The sequence below is a fragment of the Scyliorhinus torazame genome, chromosome 4 (genome assembly GCF_047496885.1).
Source record: "Scyliorhinus torazame isolate Kashiwa2021f chromosome 4, sScyTor2.1, whole genome shotgun sequence".
In the NCBI taxonomy this organism is placed as follows: domain Eukaryota; kingdom Metazoa; phylum Chordata; class Chondrichthyes; order Carcharhiniformes; family Scyliorhinidae; genus Scyliorhinus; species Scyliorhinus torazame.
Window position 1 is genome coordinate 200105650 of NC_092710.1, and position 20969 is coordinate 200126618.

The following is a 20969-nucleotide window of genomic DNA, read 5'->3' on the forward strand; positions in this document are numbered from 1 at the left end:
ATCTGGGTGCAATTAAACAGGGGAGGCACGGTGGCACAGTGGTTAGCACTGCTGCCTCACAGCTCCAGGGACCCGGGTTCAATTCCGGCCTCGGGTGACTGTATGTATGGAGGTTGCACTTTCTCCTCGTGTCTTCGTGGGTTTCCTCCTACAGTCCAAAGATGTGTAGGTTAGGTGGATTGGCCGTGCTAAATTGCCCTTAGTGTCCAAAAAGGTTAGGTGGGGTTACTGGGTTATGCAGCTAGGGTGGAGGTGTGACCTTAAGTAGGGTGCTCTTTCCAAGGGATGGTGCAGACTCGATGGGCTGAATGACCTCCTTCTGCACTGTAAATTCTATGATTCGATGATAGGTATATATTAGAAACAACACTGCAAACCCATATCCTTTCATTGCAGAGATACTGCTAGTACACTAACATGGTACACTTGTGGCCTGTTCTAACAGGCAATGTTTAAAATAAATGCACATTCTGCTAGGAACGAGGATTATATCAATTAAGGGCTGTTTTCTCTGGTCCCCCAGCTGCATGTTTCTTGGCGGTGGACGTGCGCTGGCAGCAGGATGCTCTACTCCTGCCACTTGTCAAAGATTTCCCATTGAAGCCACCTCACGCCACCGGGAACCTGCGGGTGGGGATACGCTGCTGGCAGGAACAGAGAATCCCAACAGCCGGAGGATTCCAGCCTATGTTAAGTTGTGTAGTTGGTAAGTTCCGTTTGATAGTGCTGCAGTTGGTTCGACCTGTGAATAAGATCTTGCGAATAATAACACAATGCAGGTTACTAAATAGATTGATGCTGCTCACCTCTCATTTAGAGATTCCACTCTGAGTGTGTACACCCTGTCAATGTGCGAAATGTGAAAGACTGGATCATCACTTGATGGATCAGTTGGCAGTTTCACAAGAACTTCATTCAAGAAAATAGGCTAAAGAAATCAGAAATAGAGAATGTAGGTTAATACTCTCACTCATTGCAGATCACGTTGAGCTATCAATCCAGACAGTGAAATCCTGAAGAGTGAACTTTACTGAAGTAAATTGAATTAACTGTTGCCAGCCAACATTTATGAGTAACACAATGTCAGAATCCTGGAATGTGCTACTATTTGAGGGAGTCCATGATGTGCAACCAACCTTGGAATGATATCTCAGAACATTTGACTTGAATGAAAATAGTTGAAAGTAGCAGCATGACTTAGCACAGTGAATAGGGCCTTTCCTTCGGTTTCCTTTTAGCTTAATATGTGTATGAACATACAGACTAGTAGCAGGAGGAGGCTATACACCCCTCGAGCCTGCTCCACCATTCAATAAAATCTGATTGTGGCTTCAACTCCACATTCCGTCTACCTCTGATAACCTGTGACTCATTGTTGGGCAGAATCTATCTATCTCTGCCTTAAAAATATTCAATGACCCTGCCTCCACCACTCTGGGAAAGAGAGTTCCAAAGACTCACGACCCTCTGAGAGAAAAAATTCTTCTCTTCTCTGTCTTAAATGGGAGACCTCTTGTTTTTAATCTGTGTCCCCCGAGTTCTAGTCTCTCCCACAAGGGGAAACATCCTTGCAGAATCCACCCTGTCAAGTACCAGCAGAATCTTATATGTTTAAATAGCATCACCTCTCATTCTTCTAAACTCCAATGGATGCAGGTCAAGCCTGTCCAACCCTTCCTCGTAACATAACGCTCCCAACTATCCCAGGAATTGGTCGAGTTATTCTTCTCTGAACTGCTTCTAACACATTTATATCTTTCTGAAATATGGAGACCAAAACTCAGTGTTCCAGATGTGATCTCACCAGTGCCCTGTATAACTGTAACTTCCCTACGTTTATATTCCATTTCCAGGCAAGAAACAACAACATTCCTTTTGACTTCCTAATCACTTGCTCTACCTGCATAATAACAGTTTGCAATTCAGGTACCAGGACATCCAGATTCCCTCTGTTCCCCAGAGTTCTGGAATTTCTCTCCATTTAAAGAATATGTTGCTTTTTTTATTCTTCCTGCCGAAATGGACAAGTTGATATTTTCCCACATTATACTCCATCTGCCAAATTTTTGGCCACTCATTTAACTTATTGTTACGAACCACACTGATGTTAAATGCAAGGGGATCCCAAACCCAGAAGGGTACCTTGGAACACCAGTTCGTAGTGGTGTTTGTGTTGTTTCTGATGAGGAAACGATGTACAACGAGGAACAGTCCAGTCGTTGTGTGAAGAATTAATAAAGAATATTTATTAACTTAAAAGACAAAAGTACAATGACAAGAAGGACCATAATAAGTGTATAATGATGACTTCACATTACATGGCACCACCTCTTGGTCCCCAACTACCTACGTTTACCTGGGGCGGGATTCTCCGACCCCCTGCCGGGTCGGGGAATTGCCGTGGGCTGTCGTGAATCCCCGCCACTGCCGTGTCCCGAAGTCTCCGTCACCAGAGATTCGGCAGGGGCGCCGCGCCAGTCGGCGGGCCCACCCCCGCCGAATCTCCGGCCCGCGATGGGCCGAAGTCCCGCTGCTGGAATGCCTGTCCCACCAGCGTGGATTAAACCACCTTTTCAACGGCGGGATAAGACCGCGCGGGCGGGCTCCGGGGTCGGGCGCGGGCGATCTGGCCCCGGGGTGTGCCCCCACGATGGCCTGGCCCGCGATCAGAGCCAACCGATCCGCGGGCGGCCCTGTGCCGTGGGGCCATTCTTTTTCTTCCGCCTTCGCCATGGTCTTCACTATGGCGGAGGCGGAACAGACCCCCTCCCCTGCGCATGCGCGGGGTTGATGTCAGCAGCCGCTGACGTTCCTGCGCATGCGCGGACACGCGTCGCCCGGCGAAGACCTTTCAGCCCCGGCTGGCGTGGCGCCAAAGGCCTTTTCCGCCAGCCGGTGGAGCGGAAACCGCACCGGCGCGGGCCTAGCCCCTCAAGGTGAGGGCTTGGTCCCTAAAGGTGCGGAGACTTCTGCACCTTTAGGGCGGCCCGACGCCGGAGTGGTTCCCGCCACTCCATCACGCCAGGACCCTCCACCCCGCCGGGTATTGGAAAATCCTGCCCCTGAACTCAGACACTCATTTTCCCAAACAAATCCAATTATAAGTAACTTTATTAGCTAAACCCAACAAATAATTACCACAACCAGGTTAAGGTGGCCACGTCTGGGAAATAGTCTTCAGGTTCAGCAAAGGTGGAAAATTGCTGCTTCAACTTTCATGAGACTCATTGCAACTTGATGCAGTTCTGATACTAGCTCTCTCTCTCGAACCACGGATCAAATCAGATGATTCGAACCTAAAGGATGTGATTGTGTCCTGGTACAAAGGTTCCTGCTCCCTGATGCATCGCAGTATCTGCAACCTGACCTCCAGTTCAACTGACTCTGAGCCGAAGCTCCTCAAACCATGGACACTTACTGCACACGTAATTGCCCTGGATCACACTGTCGTCCAGGAGCTCCCACATTCTCCAATCGCAACACATCTTTATGTTAATTTATTTATTTTTCTTCGTTAATTTATAATTAATAAACACAATGAATGAACATTAATTTATAATGAATAAACATTGCTACTTGTTTCATTACTGCTAGTGAACCTTACCACAACTAACAAAAACTTACAATTATTATTAGATTACGCAAGCTCTGAAGATGAACAAGCAAAACATTCACCAGCCATTACTTATCTGTGTTATCACACTGATTTCTCGCACTTTCACTTTGGAGCCAGAGACTGGACTGAATTTGATGCTCTTTCAGATGATTTTAAAAATAAAATTGATTCCTTTTTCAGAGAAACAGAACCAATGCGCAGGATGGACTGGGTAAGCCCTTAATTCATCTCCTTGCTTGTTCCAAAAACCAATTCAAATTCACATTGAACCCAATTCATAGTCCCCACAAAAGAGACATACTCGATCCAAGCTGACAAGAACAAGCATTTCACCTGATCTGCACTTCCAGGTGGTGGTTACTGCCTCTGGGTCCTCTTTTCACCTGCTTTTTGAAGTGGTGGTTCTGCCTCCAGGTCCTCATTTTGCCCGCTCTAAAACTGATTTCATTTTTCTGACCCAGTTTTCTTGAGTTCATGTTTTCTACCAAGTAGTTTTTATAGCTACTCACTTGGATCTTTTCAACAATTCTCTCGCCCACCTGTAGTTCTATGTCCAAAGAAGGGAGAGTTCCACTGCCTGGATCCTAAGCTCTATAATCCGCTCCCAAAACATCTTTGTCTCTCTTTCTTTCTCTATGTCACTCTCTGCTCCTTTAAGATACTCCTTATCTTAAACCAAGTTGACCAAGTTGTTGATCAACTGCCCCAATATCTCCTCATGTGGCTCATGTCAAATGCTCCTAAGAAGCGCCTCGGATCGGTTTAGTACATTAGTGGTGCTATATAAAGGCAAGTTGTTGTTCAAGCATGAGTGTCTTTGGAAGAAAAGGCCCAATATAGGGAGAAAACACTCAGGGTTTGTTTATCGCTGCCTGCCTTCAATAAAACAGTGCTAACTCTGGGTTTACAAGCCACATTTGAATCATGCATTTAAAGTTCACTTGCGGTGATATTTGCTTCTACCAACCTACCGTTTTGTACATTTTAAACTGTGAGTTACATTTGGAGCTGAAGAGTTTTTCAGAACCTGATGAAATAAATGTTTGTTTTGCTATGTAAGTGAGTAGCAGGAAGTCGTTGAATAGGAAGCCATATAATTCTTTGTTGCTCTTTGTTTTGTAAAGTTTTCCACTATACAGCAACTTCCGTGGTCCCAAGCAGTTTGTTATGGAGTTGAAAATAATGTGCTGAAAAATAAGCAAACAATAATGTTAAATTAACCAACAAATTATAGTTTTTGCAACATGCAAGTCAAAAAATTTGGTGTTACTTATAGGCACCCTCCAGAAATTGAGCATGTATTGGAAGGAAGCTGGAATTATTGAATAAAATAATGCGATTGGTTCTTAGTTGCTGAAAGCAAGAGTTCACTCAAATCTTCAGACCCAATGTTCTGAAATCCAGTATTGGACTCAATTTTAAATCTGTCATTTTGCGACAAATCAACCTACTTACCTGTTTCCTCCGTGTATTTCTCAGTGCGCTATATCTCTAGAAAGTGATCTGTCTATCCAACCCATTTTTACCTTCTGCTTTGAATGTCCTATCCGTTTAATATCTTGCCTTTTGTTCAGGATTCAATGTACTGTTTCAGCTACTGGTATCTTCAACACATCTCTCACCCCCTCCCCCCTTCCCCCCCTCAACAGTTCCCAATAGAATGTTGAGATAGCAAGGATTAAGGTTGATCGCAATCTGACCCGTTGAACAAGATTCCAGAGGTCCTATTGATCCTTCAAGCCTTTTGGAAAATGAATTGATTACAGCATTTGAAAGAAAAGACTAATTATTGTGGAAAATGATCAGTGTGTTCGAGACATCTTAGAACTTGTGTGACCACCAGCTAGAAGCTGGACAGCAAAATATAATCGAGAACATTCAAAACGCTCCAAGGTGATGGATGGGTCAAGTGGGCAGAGAAAAGTATGGTATAGAAATGTGATCAGACAAAATAGAGTTTGTGATTATTTCTCATTCTGAATACATTAAACACTTTGAAAATGTCAACAAACATCTCTCCGATTCAATTAGAGAGGCAGACAGTTTGTACAGATCTGCAGTTTATGTTTGTAAAGCTCGTAGTAAAGCATGGTCAGGGAAAACTATTGATTTTCACCTTAAGCGCCCCCCTCAGCTGATGAATTAGTACTCCTCCATGTTGAAGCAGCATGTGATTGAGCTAAGTAACCCCGCAACCAATAAATCAGATCAAAGATCTGCAGTCTTGCCGCACCCATTCACAAATGATGGTGGACAAATAAACAGCTAACAGGAGAAGGATGTTCCACAAATATCCCCTTCCTCAATGATATTCACACCTATAAATGGTGAGGGAGAGTTTCAGTTTTTAAAAATATTAAATGGGGGATCTTTTCTGTAGTTTAAAGTATAAGTTGGCTCCTGAAATAGTGTTTAGTCAATGTTGCTTTTAGTTTGCTTGTTACAGAAATAAATCTTAAAACTAGTAGTGCAACTCTTTCAGTCATTCACAGGAAGTTCAAACTTATTTTTCTGTGGGGATTGGAACAAGTGGCGATCCTCTATTGAGACAGGTGGAATCAAAATTTCATGCACTGGAGCGGGGGATGATTAAGGGAACCATGAACAGAATACCTACCATTTTCTAAAATGAGGGGGCTGTTGTAAATCCGCTGACAAGAATTGGAAAGAAGGAACATTGGATGTATCCCAATCAGGAAATTGAATTCTTTGGTGCCACTCAGTGGCTTCAGTGGGGAGATTGCAGGCTGCCTGACAAATTCAGCTGAGAAACAAGGATTCCTGTTCACTGCAAGACACATTTGGAAGGCGGAGTGCTGGATGGGAGCAAACACTTGGAGGCACGTTATTCTAATGAATTTGAGTGTCAGTCAGATTGAATTAATGAACTTCCTTTTTCAATTACAGAGTTGGTGAATGGCATCAAATCCCTACCTGTCCCCATCAAGAAGGCTGTTGTAATATTAAACTGGAATTGATCATTTGCACATCAGACCACAGAAGCAACCCGAGCATCCTCACCTCTGCCAGTCCGTCACATTGAACATGCGACTGAATCCACTCCAGCCTGTCAGAGTTTTCCTTCTCACGCACACCTTCGTTTACCTGGGAACATAGCTCCTCTGCGCGCTCCAATGCCAACATCAAATGGCTAAGGTCGGCATGATTCTCTGGAGTGTTTTCCAAAATCTGCAGTTATTGTGAAATAAGTTATCAATAGAAATTAGGAATATCTAGGTGTGATGATCCCACCATTTCTTCTACAAATAATATTTGCATTTATGTCATGCCTTATCACAATGGAACATTTCAGAGAGTTTTGTACATTAAATTACATCTTTGAGTGTCAGATTGTCTCGTAAATATCCTGCTTTGATATTATAACACATAGGAGGTACAATAACCAGAGCTTATTTTTTTTCTATTCATGTTTTTTCCAAAGTAGGTTTTCCTGAAAATATTCCAGAATTGAGCCTTGTATAATTCTTTTGCAACCAAATAAACTTGTAGGTTCCTTGCTGTTAATTTATTTTCCATTTGAAATTGACTATCTAAATATCATCTGTGTATCTTCGCTGGGGTAATCCTTAAAAAGTTCAAAGCGCTCTGTTAAATTTCGCATGACATTCTCATGGAGTCAGAATATTGGTTGAACACAGATACTTGAGTAACTTAAGCGATCTGTTTAAGATGCCATTTGAAGAAAAATGTCACCTTCCCTACCTACAACAACATTTCAATGGGGTCAGGAGAACCAATGCATTCTTATGAACATGAAAAGCCCAGTGTATTCTCCCTGATCTCAACCTATTTACCTATATTTTCAACATACTGTTCAATCTCTTTCCTTCTCACACTGAACTGCCTCTTAAATCCATTTATATTATTCACTCCATATGGTAACCTATTTTACAAGTCATTGGGCACGATCTAATGGCCCCTTCGCGCCGGGTATGAGAGGATGAAATTGAAGCCTGGCCAGCCGCCAATCGGTTTCCGATCTAACTGGCCCACTCCCGTTGGCGAGATCCGGATCCCGCTGCGATGTGGCTAGAAACCAAAAATCACCAATTAAGGCCAAAACCCAGGCTGTTAACGGGATGGCCCGCTATCTAAAAGCCTCCCGTGATCTATATGGCTTCCCAGCTAGCAGTTACGGAGGCACCGATTAGTACTGGTCCACACAAATGTTGACCATGCATCACAGCACTTGGAGGTCTCCCAGGCATTTGGAGATCCCTGGGTGATCAGGGACAAGGCAGGATTGCACCCTGGTTCTCCCTCTGGCACCCTGGCACCTTGACACTGCTACCCTGGCACTGCCAAGGTATCTGGGTGGCACTTCCGGGCTGGCAGGAGCACTGCCAGGGTGCCCGGGTAGCACTGCCATAGGTGAGGGCCATGCCCATAAAAGGCGGTTTGAGGGGAGGAGGTGAAGGGCAGGTATGAAGGGGCTCTGGAAAAAGTTGGGGAGGTGAAGGGTGGGCATCCTTGAAGGCGAGGGAGCGAAAGGGGGTGTGGGAAGGCCTGAAAATGGGGGGCACTGAGTGACCCCATAGTGGGGTGTCCATATGTGTTGAGGGGTGTGACATTACCTGTGAGTGGTGGGTGTGGGGTCCTTCAAGCTCATTTATAGGGGCACCCTATCAAACTGATGGCATGGTCTCTGAGGAGCTAGTCTGGCCAACAAACTCAGCACCCCAGAGATGAAAACAATAACGTGCGAGCTTGACCAGGGAGAAACTCCCCAGGGTTCAAAAATTAGAGTTAGGGTTACTAAGCGTGGTTAGATAGCGGTGGGGAACTCATCGACAGAGCCGGGACTCTCAGCAAAACCCACCACAAATGACACTTGGAAACTTTTCCATTAGATTGTGCCCATTATCTACCATGTTAAAGTTGACTTCACTTGCTAAAGTATAAAGTTGCTGCTTTATGGCAAGTGTTTAATTTGGTTTCTGGGAAGCTGTGTCTGTGATCTGTCTAAGTTGCAACCACTTCAGCTTGGACAAAATAAAAAATCCACAGAAGCTGGTTCCATGATTCAACCACCCAGATTTATTATTGTAAATATTGGGAGCCAACTTCTGAATGTAAATCTTCTCGAATCTGGACTAAGTGAATGGCCATGTAAAGATGGGTTAGCTTGACCTTCAGTTGAAGAGAGTTCTGCTGCTTAAGTCAAACAGAGTTATGGAAAGCAAAATTTCACAGCACACAATTCTCAGGCACACTTAAATAAAAATATTTTTTTAACTGTATTTAAATATACTAATACTGCAATGAATAAAGTGTTTACAAATGGTATAACTGAAAGACCAGCTGCAAATCGTATGCTGGATCACTAGGGAGCATTTTACAAGAAAGTGCTTACATTTTTAATAATCAGTGGATAACGTGTAATCCTCTGCATAGGCTTCAGTAAGAAGCTGGACAATGGCATCCCTTTACATCGAGGGTCAGAAGCCAATTTCTGTGGGAGAAAGTGAACAAATGATTGAAAATTAACACTCAGCGTTTAGTTATGATCATAAACTGCAAATGCTTAAATCTTCAGATAAGAAAAAAGAAACTAAATCCTATTAACAGACCAACCTTTTCATTGGCATATAGAGATAATTTGGGCTTTGGTGGAGGGAATGCAATCTCAAAAGGTAGGAGGTTTAGCATACAGGAAGGACTATAAAAAACTTTAGGGCGACACAGAGAGGTTATTATTTTAGGAAGAATTCAAATGAATACGATTAAACGTTCAATTTGAAAGACTAACAGGTATGGATGAATGTAGAAACTTGAACCACAATATACAATTCCACAAAAGTGCAAGTGTAGATAGATACAACAATTAAAAGGTCAATATCGACTTCCGGGTGCGGCGATGACCAACTAAGTCGCACGTTTCGGCACCTCCCGTTTTAACGGACTTTTGGGCTCTTATCGGGAGCCCCAACGGCAATTTTCGAAGGCTAAACCCACTGTGAGGCGACATAGAAGGGAGTCCCCCCGGATGTGAATGGACAGAAGAGATAATAGTGGCCAGATTGCGGAGGATCCTCTGGAGCAGCGGCAAAGAAGGGAAGTGAGAAGCAAGATGGCGGCCAGTTGGTATGGGGCCTGGAACAGCAGGAGTTCCTCCGGCGATGTGTGGAGGAGCTCAAGAAGGAGGTGCTGGCGCCGATGCTGCAGGCGATTGAGGGGTTAAAGGAGGCGCAGAAGACCCAAGAGATGGAGCTCCGTGGAGTGAAGGCAAAAGCTGCCGAAAATGAGGACGAGATACAGGGCTTGGTGGTGAAGACGGAGACGCACGAGGCACTGCATAAGAGGTGTATGGAGAGACTGGAAGCCCTGGAAAATAGCTCGAGGAGGAAGAACTTAAGAATCTTGGGTCTTCCCGAAGGGGCAGAGGGAGCGGACGTTGGGGCGTATGTGAGCACGATGCTCCATACCTTAATGGGAGCTGAGGCCCCGACGAGCCCCCTGGAAGTGGAGGGAGCGTACCGAGTCCTCGTGAGAAGACCAAAGGCAGGAGAAATACCTCGAGCAATAGTGGTGAGGTTCCACCGCTACAAGGACAGGGAGATGGTCCTGAGATGGGTGAAAAAGACATGGAGCAGCAGGTGGGAGAACGCGGTGATCCGCGTGTATCAGGATTGGAGTGCGGAGGTGGCGAGAAGGAGGGCGAGTTTCAATCGGACCTGGAGATGGGAAAGTTGGTAATGGGGGGGGACTTCAACACGGTGCTGGACCCAGGGCTGGACCGGTCCAGATCTAGGACTGGGAGGAGGCCGGAAGCGGCCAAGGTGCTTAAGGGCTTTATGGAGCAGATGGGAGGAGTGGATCCCTGGAGATTTACTAGTCCAAGGAGTAAAGAGTTTTCCTTCTTCTCCCATATCCACAAAGTGTACTCCCGGATAGACTTCTTTGTCCTGGGAAGGGCGCTGATCCCGAAGGTGGCAGGAACGGAGTATTCGGCTATAGCCATTTCAGATCATGCCCCACATTGGGTAGATCTGGAAGTAGGAGAGAAAAGGAGCAGCGCCCACTCTGGAGATTAAATATGGGACTGTTGGCGGACGAGGGGGTATGTGTAAGGGTGAGAGGATGTACTGAAAGGTACCTAGAGATCAATGATGACGGAGAGGTCCAGGTGGGAGTGGTCTGGGAGGCGCTGAAGGCGGTGGCTAGAGTGGAGCTGATCTCCATAAGGGCCCATAAGGGGAAACAAGAGGGTAAAGAAAGGGAGAGATTGTTGGGGGAGATTTTGAGGGTGGATAGGCAATATGCGGAGGCTCCAGATGAAGAGCTATACAGGGAAAGACGGAGATTGCACACGGACTTTGACTTGTTGACCACGGGTAAGGCAGAGGCACAATGGAGGAAGGCACAGGGAGTGCAGTATGAATATGGAGAGAAGGCGAGCCGGCTGCTGGCCCAACAACTTAGAAAGAGGGGGGCGGCAAGAGAGATCGGAGGGGTTAGAGACGAGGAGGGAAAGATGGAACGGGATGCGGAGAGGGTGAACGGGGTGTTTAAGGTATTTTACGAGAGGCTATATAAAGCTCAACCCCCGGAAGGGAAAGAGGGAATGATGCGTTTCCTAGACCAGCTGGAGTTCCCGAAGGTTGAGGAACAGGAGATGACAGGACTGGGAGCGCAGATTGAGGTAGAGGAGGTGGTAAAAGCAATTGGGAACATGCAGGCAGGGAAGGCCCCGGGACCGGATGGGTTCCCGGTGGTGTTCTATAGGAAATACGTGGACCTGCTGGCCCCACTTCTGACGAGAACCTTTAATGAGGCTAGGGAAAGGGGGACACTATCCCCGACGATGTCGGAGGCGAAGATATCGCTGATCCTGAAAAGAGACAAAGACCCGCTGCAGTGCGGGTCATACAGGCCTAGTTCCCTCTTGAATGTAGATGCCAAGCTTCTGGCCAAGGTGATGGCGATGAGGATAGAGGACTGTGTCCCTGGGGTGGTGCATGATGATCAAACGGGGTTTGTTAAAAGGAGGCAATTGAATGCTAATATGCGGAGGCTGTTGGGGGTGATGATGATGCCCCCACCGGAGGGAGAGGTGGAGATAGTGGTGGCGATGGATGCAGAGAAAGCATTTAATAGAGTGGAGTGGGACTACCTGTGGGAAGTACTGAGGAGATTTGGATTTGGAGAGGGGTTCATTAGATGGGTTCAGCTCCTGTACAGGGCCCCGGTGGCAAGTGTGATTACAAATAGGCAACGATCTGACCACTTCCGACTATATAGGGGTACAAGACAGGGATGTCCCCGTTACTGTTTGCGTTGGCAATTGAGCCATTGGCCATAGCGCTGAGGGGCTCTAGGAAGTGGAGGGGGGTACTTAGAGGAGGAGAAGAGCATCGGGTGTCATTATACGCGGATGATTTGTTGTATGTTGCGGACCCAGTGGAGGGGATGCCTGAGATAATGCAGACACTCAGGGAGTTTGGAGAATTTTCACGATATAAATTGAATATGGGGAAGAATGAACTGTTTGTGATGCACCCCGGGGAACAGGGCAGGGGAATAGACGATTTACCGTTGAGGAGAGTAACAAGATATCTGCGGTATTTAGGGATCCAGGTGGCCAGGAACTGGGGAACCTTGCATAAGCTTAACTTGGCACGACTGGTAGAGCAGATGGAAGAGGACTTTAGGAGGTGGGACATGGCGCCCCTGTCATTGGCGGGCAGGGTGCAGGCGGTTAAAATGGTGGTCCTTCCGAGGTTTCTTTTTGTGTTCCAGTGCCTCCCTGTACTGATTACAAAGGCCTTTTTTAAGAAGGTGGACAAGAGTAATATGAGCTTTGTGTGGGCTGGAAAGACCCCAAGAGTAAAGAGGGGGTTCCTGCAGCGCAGTAGGGACAGAGGGGGACTGGCACTGCCGAGTCTAACTGATTATTATTGGGCCGCCAACGTGTCAATGATATGTAAGTGGATGAGGGAAGGGGAAGGAGCGGCGTGGAAAAGACTGGAGATGGCGTCCTGTAGGGGAACTAGCTTAAAAGCACCGGCGACGGCGCCGTTACCGTTCTCCCCGAAAAAATACACCACAAACCCAGTGGTGGTGGCAACTCTAAAAATCTGGGGGCAGTGGAGACGACATAAGGGAGTGACGGGTGCCTCAGTGTGGTCCCCGATAAGGAACAACCATAGGTTCGTCCCGGGAAGGTTGATGGGGGATTTAAATCTTGGCAGCGAGCAGGAATTGAAGGACTTGTTCTTAGACGGGACTTTCGCGAGTCTGGGAGCACTGACAGAAAAATATGGGTTGCCACCTGGGAATGCATTTCGCTATATGCAAGTGAGGGCATTTGTGAGGCAACAGGTGAGGGAATTTCCGCAGCTCCCGGTGCAAGAGATCCAGGACAGAGTGATTTCGGGGGCATGGGTGGGTGATGGTAGGGTGTCAGATATATATAGGGAAATGAGAGACGAGGGGGAGACGATGGTAGAGGAGCTGAAGGGAAAATAGGAGGAGGAGCTGGGGGAAGAGATTGAGGAGGGGCTGTGGGCGGATGCCCTAAGTAGGGTAAACTCTTCGTCCTCGTGTGCCAGGCTCAGCCTGATAGAATTCAAGGTTCTACACAGGGCGCATATGACGGGAGCAAGGCTGAGTAGATTTTTTGGAGTGGAGGATAGGTGCGGGAGATGCGCGGGAAGCCCGGCGAACCACACCCACATGTTTTGGTCATGTCCGGTATTGCATGGGTTCTGGGTGGGTGTGGCAAAAGTGATCTCGAAGGTGGTGGGGGTCCGGGTCAAACCAAGCTGGGGGTTGGCTATATTTGGGGTTGCAGATGAGCCGGGAGTGCAGGAGGCAAGAGAGGCCGACGTGTTGGCCTTTGCGTCCCTAGTAGCCTGGCGAAGGATTCTACTTATGTGGAAAGAAGCTAAGCCCCCGGGTGTGGAGGCCTGGATCAACGACATGGCAGGGTTTATAAAACTGGAGTGGATAAAATATGCATTAAGAGGTTCGGCTCAGGGGTTCACCGGGCGGTGGCAACCGTTCCTCGACTATCTCGCAGAGCGATAAGGGAAAATAGGAAAGGTAGCAGCAGCAACCCAGGGGGGGAGCGGGGGGAAGGGCTCATTGGGGTCTTCAGGGGTTTTATGTGTGTGTTTATATATTAGTTATTTATATTTGATTTCTCAAAGTTAATATTTTAGTTATTATTTCTGTTGTTTCTTATTTTGTTGTTGGCAGTTGCCGTTAGTTAGCATATTATTTATTTAAAAAACGATCAATGTATATATTATTACAAAGTTGTAAAATGGGAAATTTTTGTTTGATCAAAAAACTTTAATAAAATATACTTTAAAAAAAAGGTCAATATCATTTTCGTTTTTTATAAATTTAAACAGAGTAAGTTGTCACAGAAATTATGATAAATGCACATGCAACTCTAGTTAAATCACAGTATGTCTGGAGTTTTGGGTGCCTCATTATAGAATATGCAGAAATAATAGACAGAAGAAGATCCATTGGTACATGCTATATAATATTTATCCTTCTGCACCATGATGATGCCCTGTGCAAGGATATTAAAGATATATTGTACAGTATGGGTTGTTCATGATGGTGCCAGGGATGCAAAGTTGTTGCTTAGAGGAGAGACTTGAGAAACTGGGCCTATTTCTATTGGAGCAGCGAAAGCTGATTAAATTAAATTGATTGTCTTTTAAATTATGAAGTGTTTGATAGGATGAAGAGGAATACAACATTTTTTCTTTGGAGAAGCAGCGACATGGGGCCATCATACAGAATCGGGCAGCACACTAGGCAGCACTGTTGCTTCACAGCTCCAGGGTCCCAGGTTCGATTCCCGGCTTGGGTCACTGTCTGTGTGGAGTCGGCACTTTCTCCCTGTGTCTGCATGGGTTTCCTCCAGGTGCTCCGGTTTCTTCCTACAAGTCCCGAAAGCGTGCTGTTAGGTGAATGAGATATTCTGAGCTCTCCCTCTGTGTACCCGAACAGGCACTGGAATGTGGCAACTAGGGGATTTTCACAGTAACTTCATTGCAGTGTTAATGCAAGCCTACTTGTGACAATAAAGATTATTATTATACTAAGACCATAAGACCTAGGAGCGGAAGGCCATTCGGTCCATCGAGTCCACTCCACCATTCAATCATGGCTGACTTCAACTCCATTTACCCGCTCTCTCTCCATAGCCCTTAATTCCTCGAGAAATCAAGAATTTATCAACTTCTGTCTTAAAGACACTCAACGTCCCAGCCTCCACCGCCCTCTGTGGCAATGAATTCCATAGACCCACCACTCTCTGGCTGAAGAAATTTCTCCTCATCTCTGTTCTAAAGTGACTCCCTTTTATTCTAAGGCTGTGCCCCCGGGTCCTAGTCTCCCCTGCTAATGGAAACAACTTCCCTATGTCCACCCTATCTAAGCCATTCATTATCTTGTAAGTTTCTATTAGATCTCCCCTCAACCTCCTAAACTCCAATGAATATAATCCCAGGATCCTCAGACGTTCATCGTATGTTAGGCCTACCATTCCTGGGATCATCCGTGTGAATCTCCGTTGGACCCGCTCCAGTGCCAGTATGTCCTTCCTGAGGTGTGGGGCCCAAGATTGCGCACAGTATTCTAAATGGGGCCTAAATAATGCTTTATAAAGCTTCAGAAGTACATCCCTGCTTTTATATTCCAAGCCTCTTGAGATAAATGACAACATTGCATTTGCTTTCTTAATTAAGCACTCAACCTGCAAGTTTACCTTTAGAGAATCCTGGACTAGGACTCCCAAGTCCTTTTGCACTTCAGCATTATGAATTTTGTCACCGTTTAGAAAATAGTCCATGCCTCTATTCTTTTTTCCAAAGTGCAAGACCTCGCACTTGCCCACGTTGAATTTCATCAGCCATTTCTTGGACCACTCTCCTAAACTGTCTAAATCTTTCTGCAGCCTCCCCACCTCCTCCATACTACCTGCCCCTCCACCTATCTTTGTATCATCGACAAACTTAGCCAGAATGCCTCCAGTCCCGTCATCTAGATCGTTAATATATAAAGAGAACAGCTGTGGCCCCAACACTGAACCCTGCGGGACACCACTCGTCACCGGTTGCCATTCCGAAAAAGAACCTTTGATCCCAACTCTCTGCCTTCTGCCTGACAGCCAATCGTCAATCCATGTTAGTACCTTGCCTCGAATACCATGGGCCCTTATTTTACTCAGCAGTCTCCCGTGAGGCACCTTATCAAAGGCCTTTTGGAAGTCAAGATAGATAACATCCATTGGCTCTCCTTGGTCTAACCTATTTGTTATCTCTTCAAAGAACTCTAACAGGTTTGTCAGGCACGACCTCCCCTTACTAAATCCATGCTGACTTGTCCTAATCCGACCCTGCACTTCCAAGAATTTAGAAATCTCATCCTTAACGATGGATTCTAGAATCTTGCCAACAACCGAGGTTAGGCTAATTGGCCTATAATTTTCCATCTTTTTCCTTGTTCCCTTCTTGAACAGGGGGGTTACAACAGCGATTTTCCAATCTTCTGGGACTTTCCCTGACTCCAGTGACTTTTGAAAGATCATAACTAACGCCTCCACTATTTCTTCAGCTATCTCCTTTAGAACTCTAGGATGTAGCCCATCTGGGCCCAGAGATTTATCAATTTTTAGACCTCTTAGTTTCTCTAGCACTTTCTCCTTTGTGATGGCTACCATATTCAACTCTGCCCCGACTCTCCTGAATTGTTGGGATATTACTCATGTCTTCTACTGCGAAGACTGACGCAAAGTACTTATTTAGTTCCTCAGCTATTTCCTCGTCTCCCATCACTAGATTACCAGCGTCATTTTAGAGCGGCCCAATGTCTACTTTTGCCTCCCGTTTGTTTTTAATGTATTTAAATAAACTTTTACTATCATTCCTAATGTTACTGGCTAGCCTACCTTCATAATTGACCCTCTCTTTCCTTATTTCTCTCTTTGTTATCTTCTGTTTGTTTTTGTAGCCTTCCCAATCTTCTGACTTCCCACTACTCTTTGCCACATTATAGGCTTTCTCTTTTGCTTTGATGCATTCCCTAACTTCCTTTGTCAGCCATGGCTGCCTAATCCCCCCTCTGATAACCTTTCTTTTCTTTGGGATGAACCTCTGTACTGTGTCCTCAATTACTCCCAGAAACTCCTGCCATTGCTGTTCTACTGTCTTTCCCACTAGGCTCTGCTCCCAGTCGATTTTCGACCGTTCCTCCCTCATGCCCCTGTAGTTACCTTTATTTAACTGTAACACCTTTACATCTGATTCTACCTTCTTTCTTTCTAATTGGAGATTGAATTCTACCGTATTATGATCACTGCCTCCTAAGTGTTCCCTTACTTTAAGATCTTTAATCAAGTCTGGCTCATTACATAACACTAAGTCCAGAATGGCCTGTTCCCTCGTGGGCTCCATCACAAGCTGTTCCAAAAAGCCCTCCTGTAAACATTCAATGAATTCCCTTTCCTTGGGTCCACTGGCAGCATTATTTACCCAGTCCACCTGCATATTGAAGTCCCCCATGATCACTGTGACCTTGCCTTTCTGACATGCACTTTCTATTTCGTGGTGCATTTTGTGCCCCTGGTCCTGACCACTGTTAGGAGGCCTGTACATAACTCCCATTATGTTTTTTTTGCCTTTGTGGTTCCTCAACTCTACCCACACAGACTCCACATCATCTAACCCTATGTCGTTTAGTGCTATTGATTTAATTTCATTCCTAATTAACAAGGCAACCCCGCCCCCTCTGCCCACCTCTCTGTCTTTTCTATAGGTTGTGAATCCCTGGATATTTAAATGCCAGTCCTGAACCCCCTGCAACCACGTCTCTGTGATGCCTACCACATCATACCTGCCAGTCACAATCTGGGCCACAAGCTCATCTACCTTGTTCCGTACACTGCGCGCATTTAAATATAGCACCTTTAATTATTGACCGTCCCTTTTTGTTTTCTTAGTGTGGTGGACTTTGGTTTACTGAGCCTTTCCATACACTGTCATATTTTGTGGGATGGGGACTATCGTAACCTCTCCTGAGTTCTGTCTTTTCGTGCTTTTTTGTATTCCTAAGCAGCTACGCTTCCCACTGATTACTTCACCTCTTGGTTCCCTGACTTTCCCTTCCCCCCCAATCTCTAGTTTAAAGTCCTATTGACCACCCTATTTACTCTTTTCGCCAGAACACTGGTCCCAGCTCGGTTCAGGTGGAGACCATCCCAACGGTATAGGTCCCCCCTGTCCCAAAACTGATGCCAGTGTCCCATGAAAAGGAACCACTCTTTCCCACACCACTCTTTCAGCCACGTGTTAACTTCCCTTATTCTTGCCTCCCTATGTCAATTTGCACTTGGCTCGGGCAGTAATCCGGAGATTATGACCCTTGAGGACCTGTTTTTTAATTTGAATCCTAGCTCTTTATAATCTCTAAACAGGTCCTCTTTTCTAGACTTGCCTATGTTGTTGGTACCGACATGGACCACAACAGCTGGATCCTCCCCCTCCCTCTCCAGTATCCTTTCAAGCCGGTCAGAAGAGAAGGAAGGAAGAGGTTAGGGATATTACTGTTGAAGCATTAAATGATTTAGTACAGGAACTGGTAGAAGCAGAAACCCTTGCATCCAAAACTGGATAACTACTAGAAATTAAGGTACTGGGATAGCATAATGGACAGATTAGTTTTGGATTGTTGTAGCTGGTACAGATGCAATAGACTGAATGTTTTTTCTCTGTAAACCTCTTTGGTCTATTAGACATACCTGTGTTTAAAATAGTCTGATAGTGCATTTGCTGAATTATCTGATCACAAGTCAGTGCAGTGGACTATTGCATGAGCATTCCTGGGCAATAGACAAGGACATGGTGGAAAATCAGCAAGCTACCTGTGGAAAGCATGTGCATGGACCTTGAATGAAGACTGGATTTGGCTTGGCTGTACTGTCCTTATGCAAAAATAACGTCTACTTGAGCATGATACTGGAAGATCGGTATTGGGGAGTTAGTGACATATTGGTATTGCCCTGGGGACATGGATTCAACCCCCACCACGGCAGCTGATGGAATTTAAATTCAATTAATCAATAAATCTAGAATTGAAAGCTAGTCTCAGTAATGGTATCCATGACACTATCGATGGTCATTAAAAAACTCATCTGTTTCACGAATATTCTTTAGGGAAGGAAATCAGCCCATTCCTACCTGGTCTGGCCTCCAGACCCATATCAATGTGATTAACTCCGAAGAGGTCTCTGAAATAGCCTAGCAAGCCACTCACAGTTGTACCAAATTGCTACAGAATGGACTACAGAGGTTCATGAAGGTGGCTCAGCGTCACCTTCTCCAGGGCAATATGGATGGACAACAATGCTGGCCCTGCCAGTAATACCCACATCCCATGATTTAAAAAAAAAAATGATATTGAGGAACCAATACTCAGCAAATAGTTGATGACATTAGGAGGATTGGGAGGGGAAGAAACAAAAAACTTGTGAGTTTTTTCATGCAGCATATGCACCCAATACTCTAGCTGTGGCCCAACAAACGTTTTATACAGTTCCAGCACAACTTCCCTGCTCTTAAACTCTATGCCTCGGCTAATACAGAAATCAGGGGGCCTAGAATGAGGCCACAAGAAAGGAAACCCCCAAAGAAATGCCAAAAATAGGGTGGGGGACTGGTGAGGGGAGGTGGAGAAGGGGGTGAGGCCAATCGATTAAAAGGGGGAGAAGGGAAGGGGATAATATTCTTGGATGTCAGGGCATCCGAGACACTCTCAGCCCCAAGCATTTCGAATAAGGGATATCTAGGGCGGCAGGGTAGCACAGTGGTTAGCACGGTAGCTTCACAGCTCCAGGGACCCAGGTTTGATTCCCGTCTTGGGCCACTGCTTATGCGGGGTCTGCACGGTTCTCCCCGTGTCTGTGTGGGTTTCCTCCCACAAGTCCCGAAAGACGTGCTTATGAGGTGAATTGGACATTCATAATTCTCCCTCAATGTACCCGAATAGGCGCCGGAGTGTGGTGACTAGGGGCTTTTCACAGTAACTTCGTTGCAGTGTTAATGTAAGCCTACTTGTGACAATAAAGATTATTTCTCTTCTCTTTTTACTCTCAACCTGTAATAGTAAAAGAGTAGTGAAAGATAGAGTGGGGCCCATAAGCAACAAGCAGGGTAAGCTGCTCACTGAGGCAGCAGGTATGGCAGAGGTATTAAATAAGTACTTTGCTTCTGTCTTTACCAAACTAGAAGATGGTGACAATGGCCTAGTTGAAAAGGTGGGTGTTGAGCAACTGAGCAGTATAGTCCTAGATAAAGAAGAGGTGCTAAAAAATCTGGCAGCACACCAGGTAGAGAAGTCGCCAGTGCCGGATGGGATGCATCCTAGATTTCGGAGAGAGGTAAGGGAGCAAATTGTGGAGTTGTTGACAGAAATTTTCCAGGCCTCTCTGAACACAGGATTAGTCCCGGGGGACTGGAAGATTGCAAATGTGATGCTGCTGTTTAAGCAAGGGGCAAAGGATAATGCAGGAAACTACAGACCTGTCAGCTTGATGGAGGTCATAACACGGGATAATACATTTAGAGAAAAATAAGTTAATAATAGACTGTCAACATGCCTTTGTCAAGGGAAGGTCATGTCGGAAAAATGTAATTTAATTCTTTGATGAGGTGACACAGGGTAATGCTATGGATGTTGTATATTTGGCCTTTCAGAAAGCATATGATATGGTGCCACGTGACAGGTTGGTTCGCAAATTAGAAATGTTTAGGATTGATGGATCCTTGGCAACAGGGAGGAGAAAAAGGAGTCCAGCTTTGTACTTCACAAATTGATCATCGGTAAGAAAGTATGCATACTCCCACAACATCTCCTCTCCCAACCAAAATTTAAGCTTTAATATAGGTTGGTAAAACAAAAAAAGGAATAGATATAAAAAATGTATTTACATAAAATATTTTCAAAGATTTTTCATGGAGAAAGAAAAAATATTTTTCCACACCTTAAGATATTCTTTAAATTCTGGTTCTTCATCGGTTTTCTGCTGAAGTATAGCTGCTCCATTTAGCTGACAGCTACAAAATCGGATGTAGGCCTGCATGTGTGATAGCTCTGCTGCCAGAATGTCTCCTATCATCTGCACTGCCACCTTCTCCCCACCAGTCTTCTTCCTCACACGCAGAGCCCTAGAACCAAGGACAATGGAAGTCATGCATTTGCCAGATAAACCAAAGTAAACATGGCATAGACTCAATAGGTTGAATGGCTTCCTCCTATGCCATCATGACTCAATGCCGTTAGATGAAGCAGAACGACTAGCCGAGGATCTTAT

At 45.5% G+C, this 20969-nt stretch overlaps 2 protein-coding genes across 5 annotated transcripts in view; one reads left to right on the plus strand and one right to left on the minus strand.

Moving 5' to 3' along the window:
* The window catches only part of fam228a (family with sequence similarity 228 member A), a 76459-nt gene extending 69318 nt beyond the window's left edge, over positions 1–7141 (plus strand). For both annotated transcript variants that reach the window (XM_072499108.1, XM_072499109.1), the window contains exons 8-9: positions 524–706; positions 6524–7141. In XM_072499108.1, the coding sequence (XP_072355209.1) occupies positions 524–706; position 6524 (184 nt within the window). In that variant the 3' untranslated portion in view covers positions 6525–7141. The remainder of the gene's footprint in view (positions 1–523; positions 707–6523) is intronic.
* The window catches only part of LOC140410690 (intersectin-2-like), a 377319-nt gene that overhangs the window by 13965 nt on the left and 342385 nt on the right, over positions 1–20969 (minus strand). For all 3 annotated transcript variants that reach the window (XM_072499106.1, XM_072499104.1, XM_072499105.1), the window contains 5 exons: positions 20640–20823; positions 8991–9089; positions 6638–6805; positions 4588–4803; positions 807–928 (listed from right to left, as the gene is read on the minus strand). In XM_072499106.1, coding sequence (XP_072355207.1) covers positions 807–928; positions 4588–4803; positions 6638–6805; positions 8991–9089; positions 20640–20823 — 789 coding nt within the window. The remainder of the gene's footprint in view (positions 1–806; positions 929–4587; positions 4804–6637; positions 6806–8990; positions 9090–20639; positions 20824–20969) is intronic.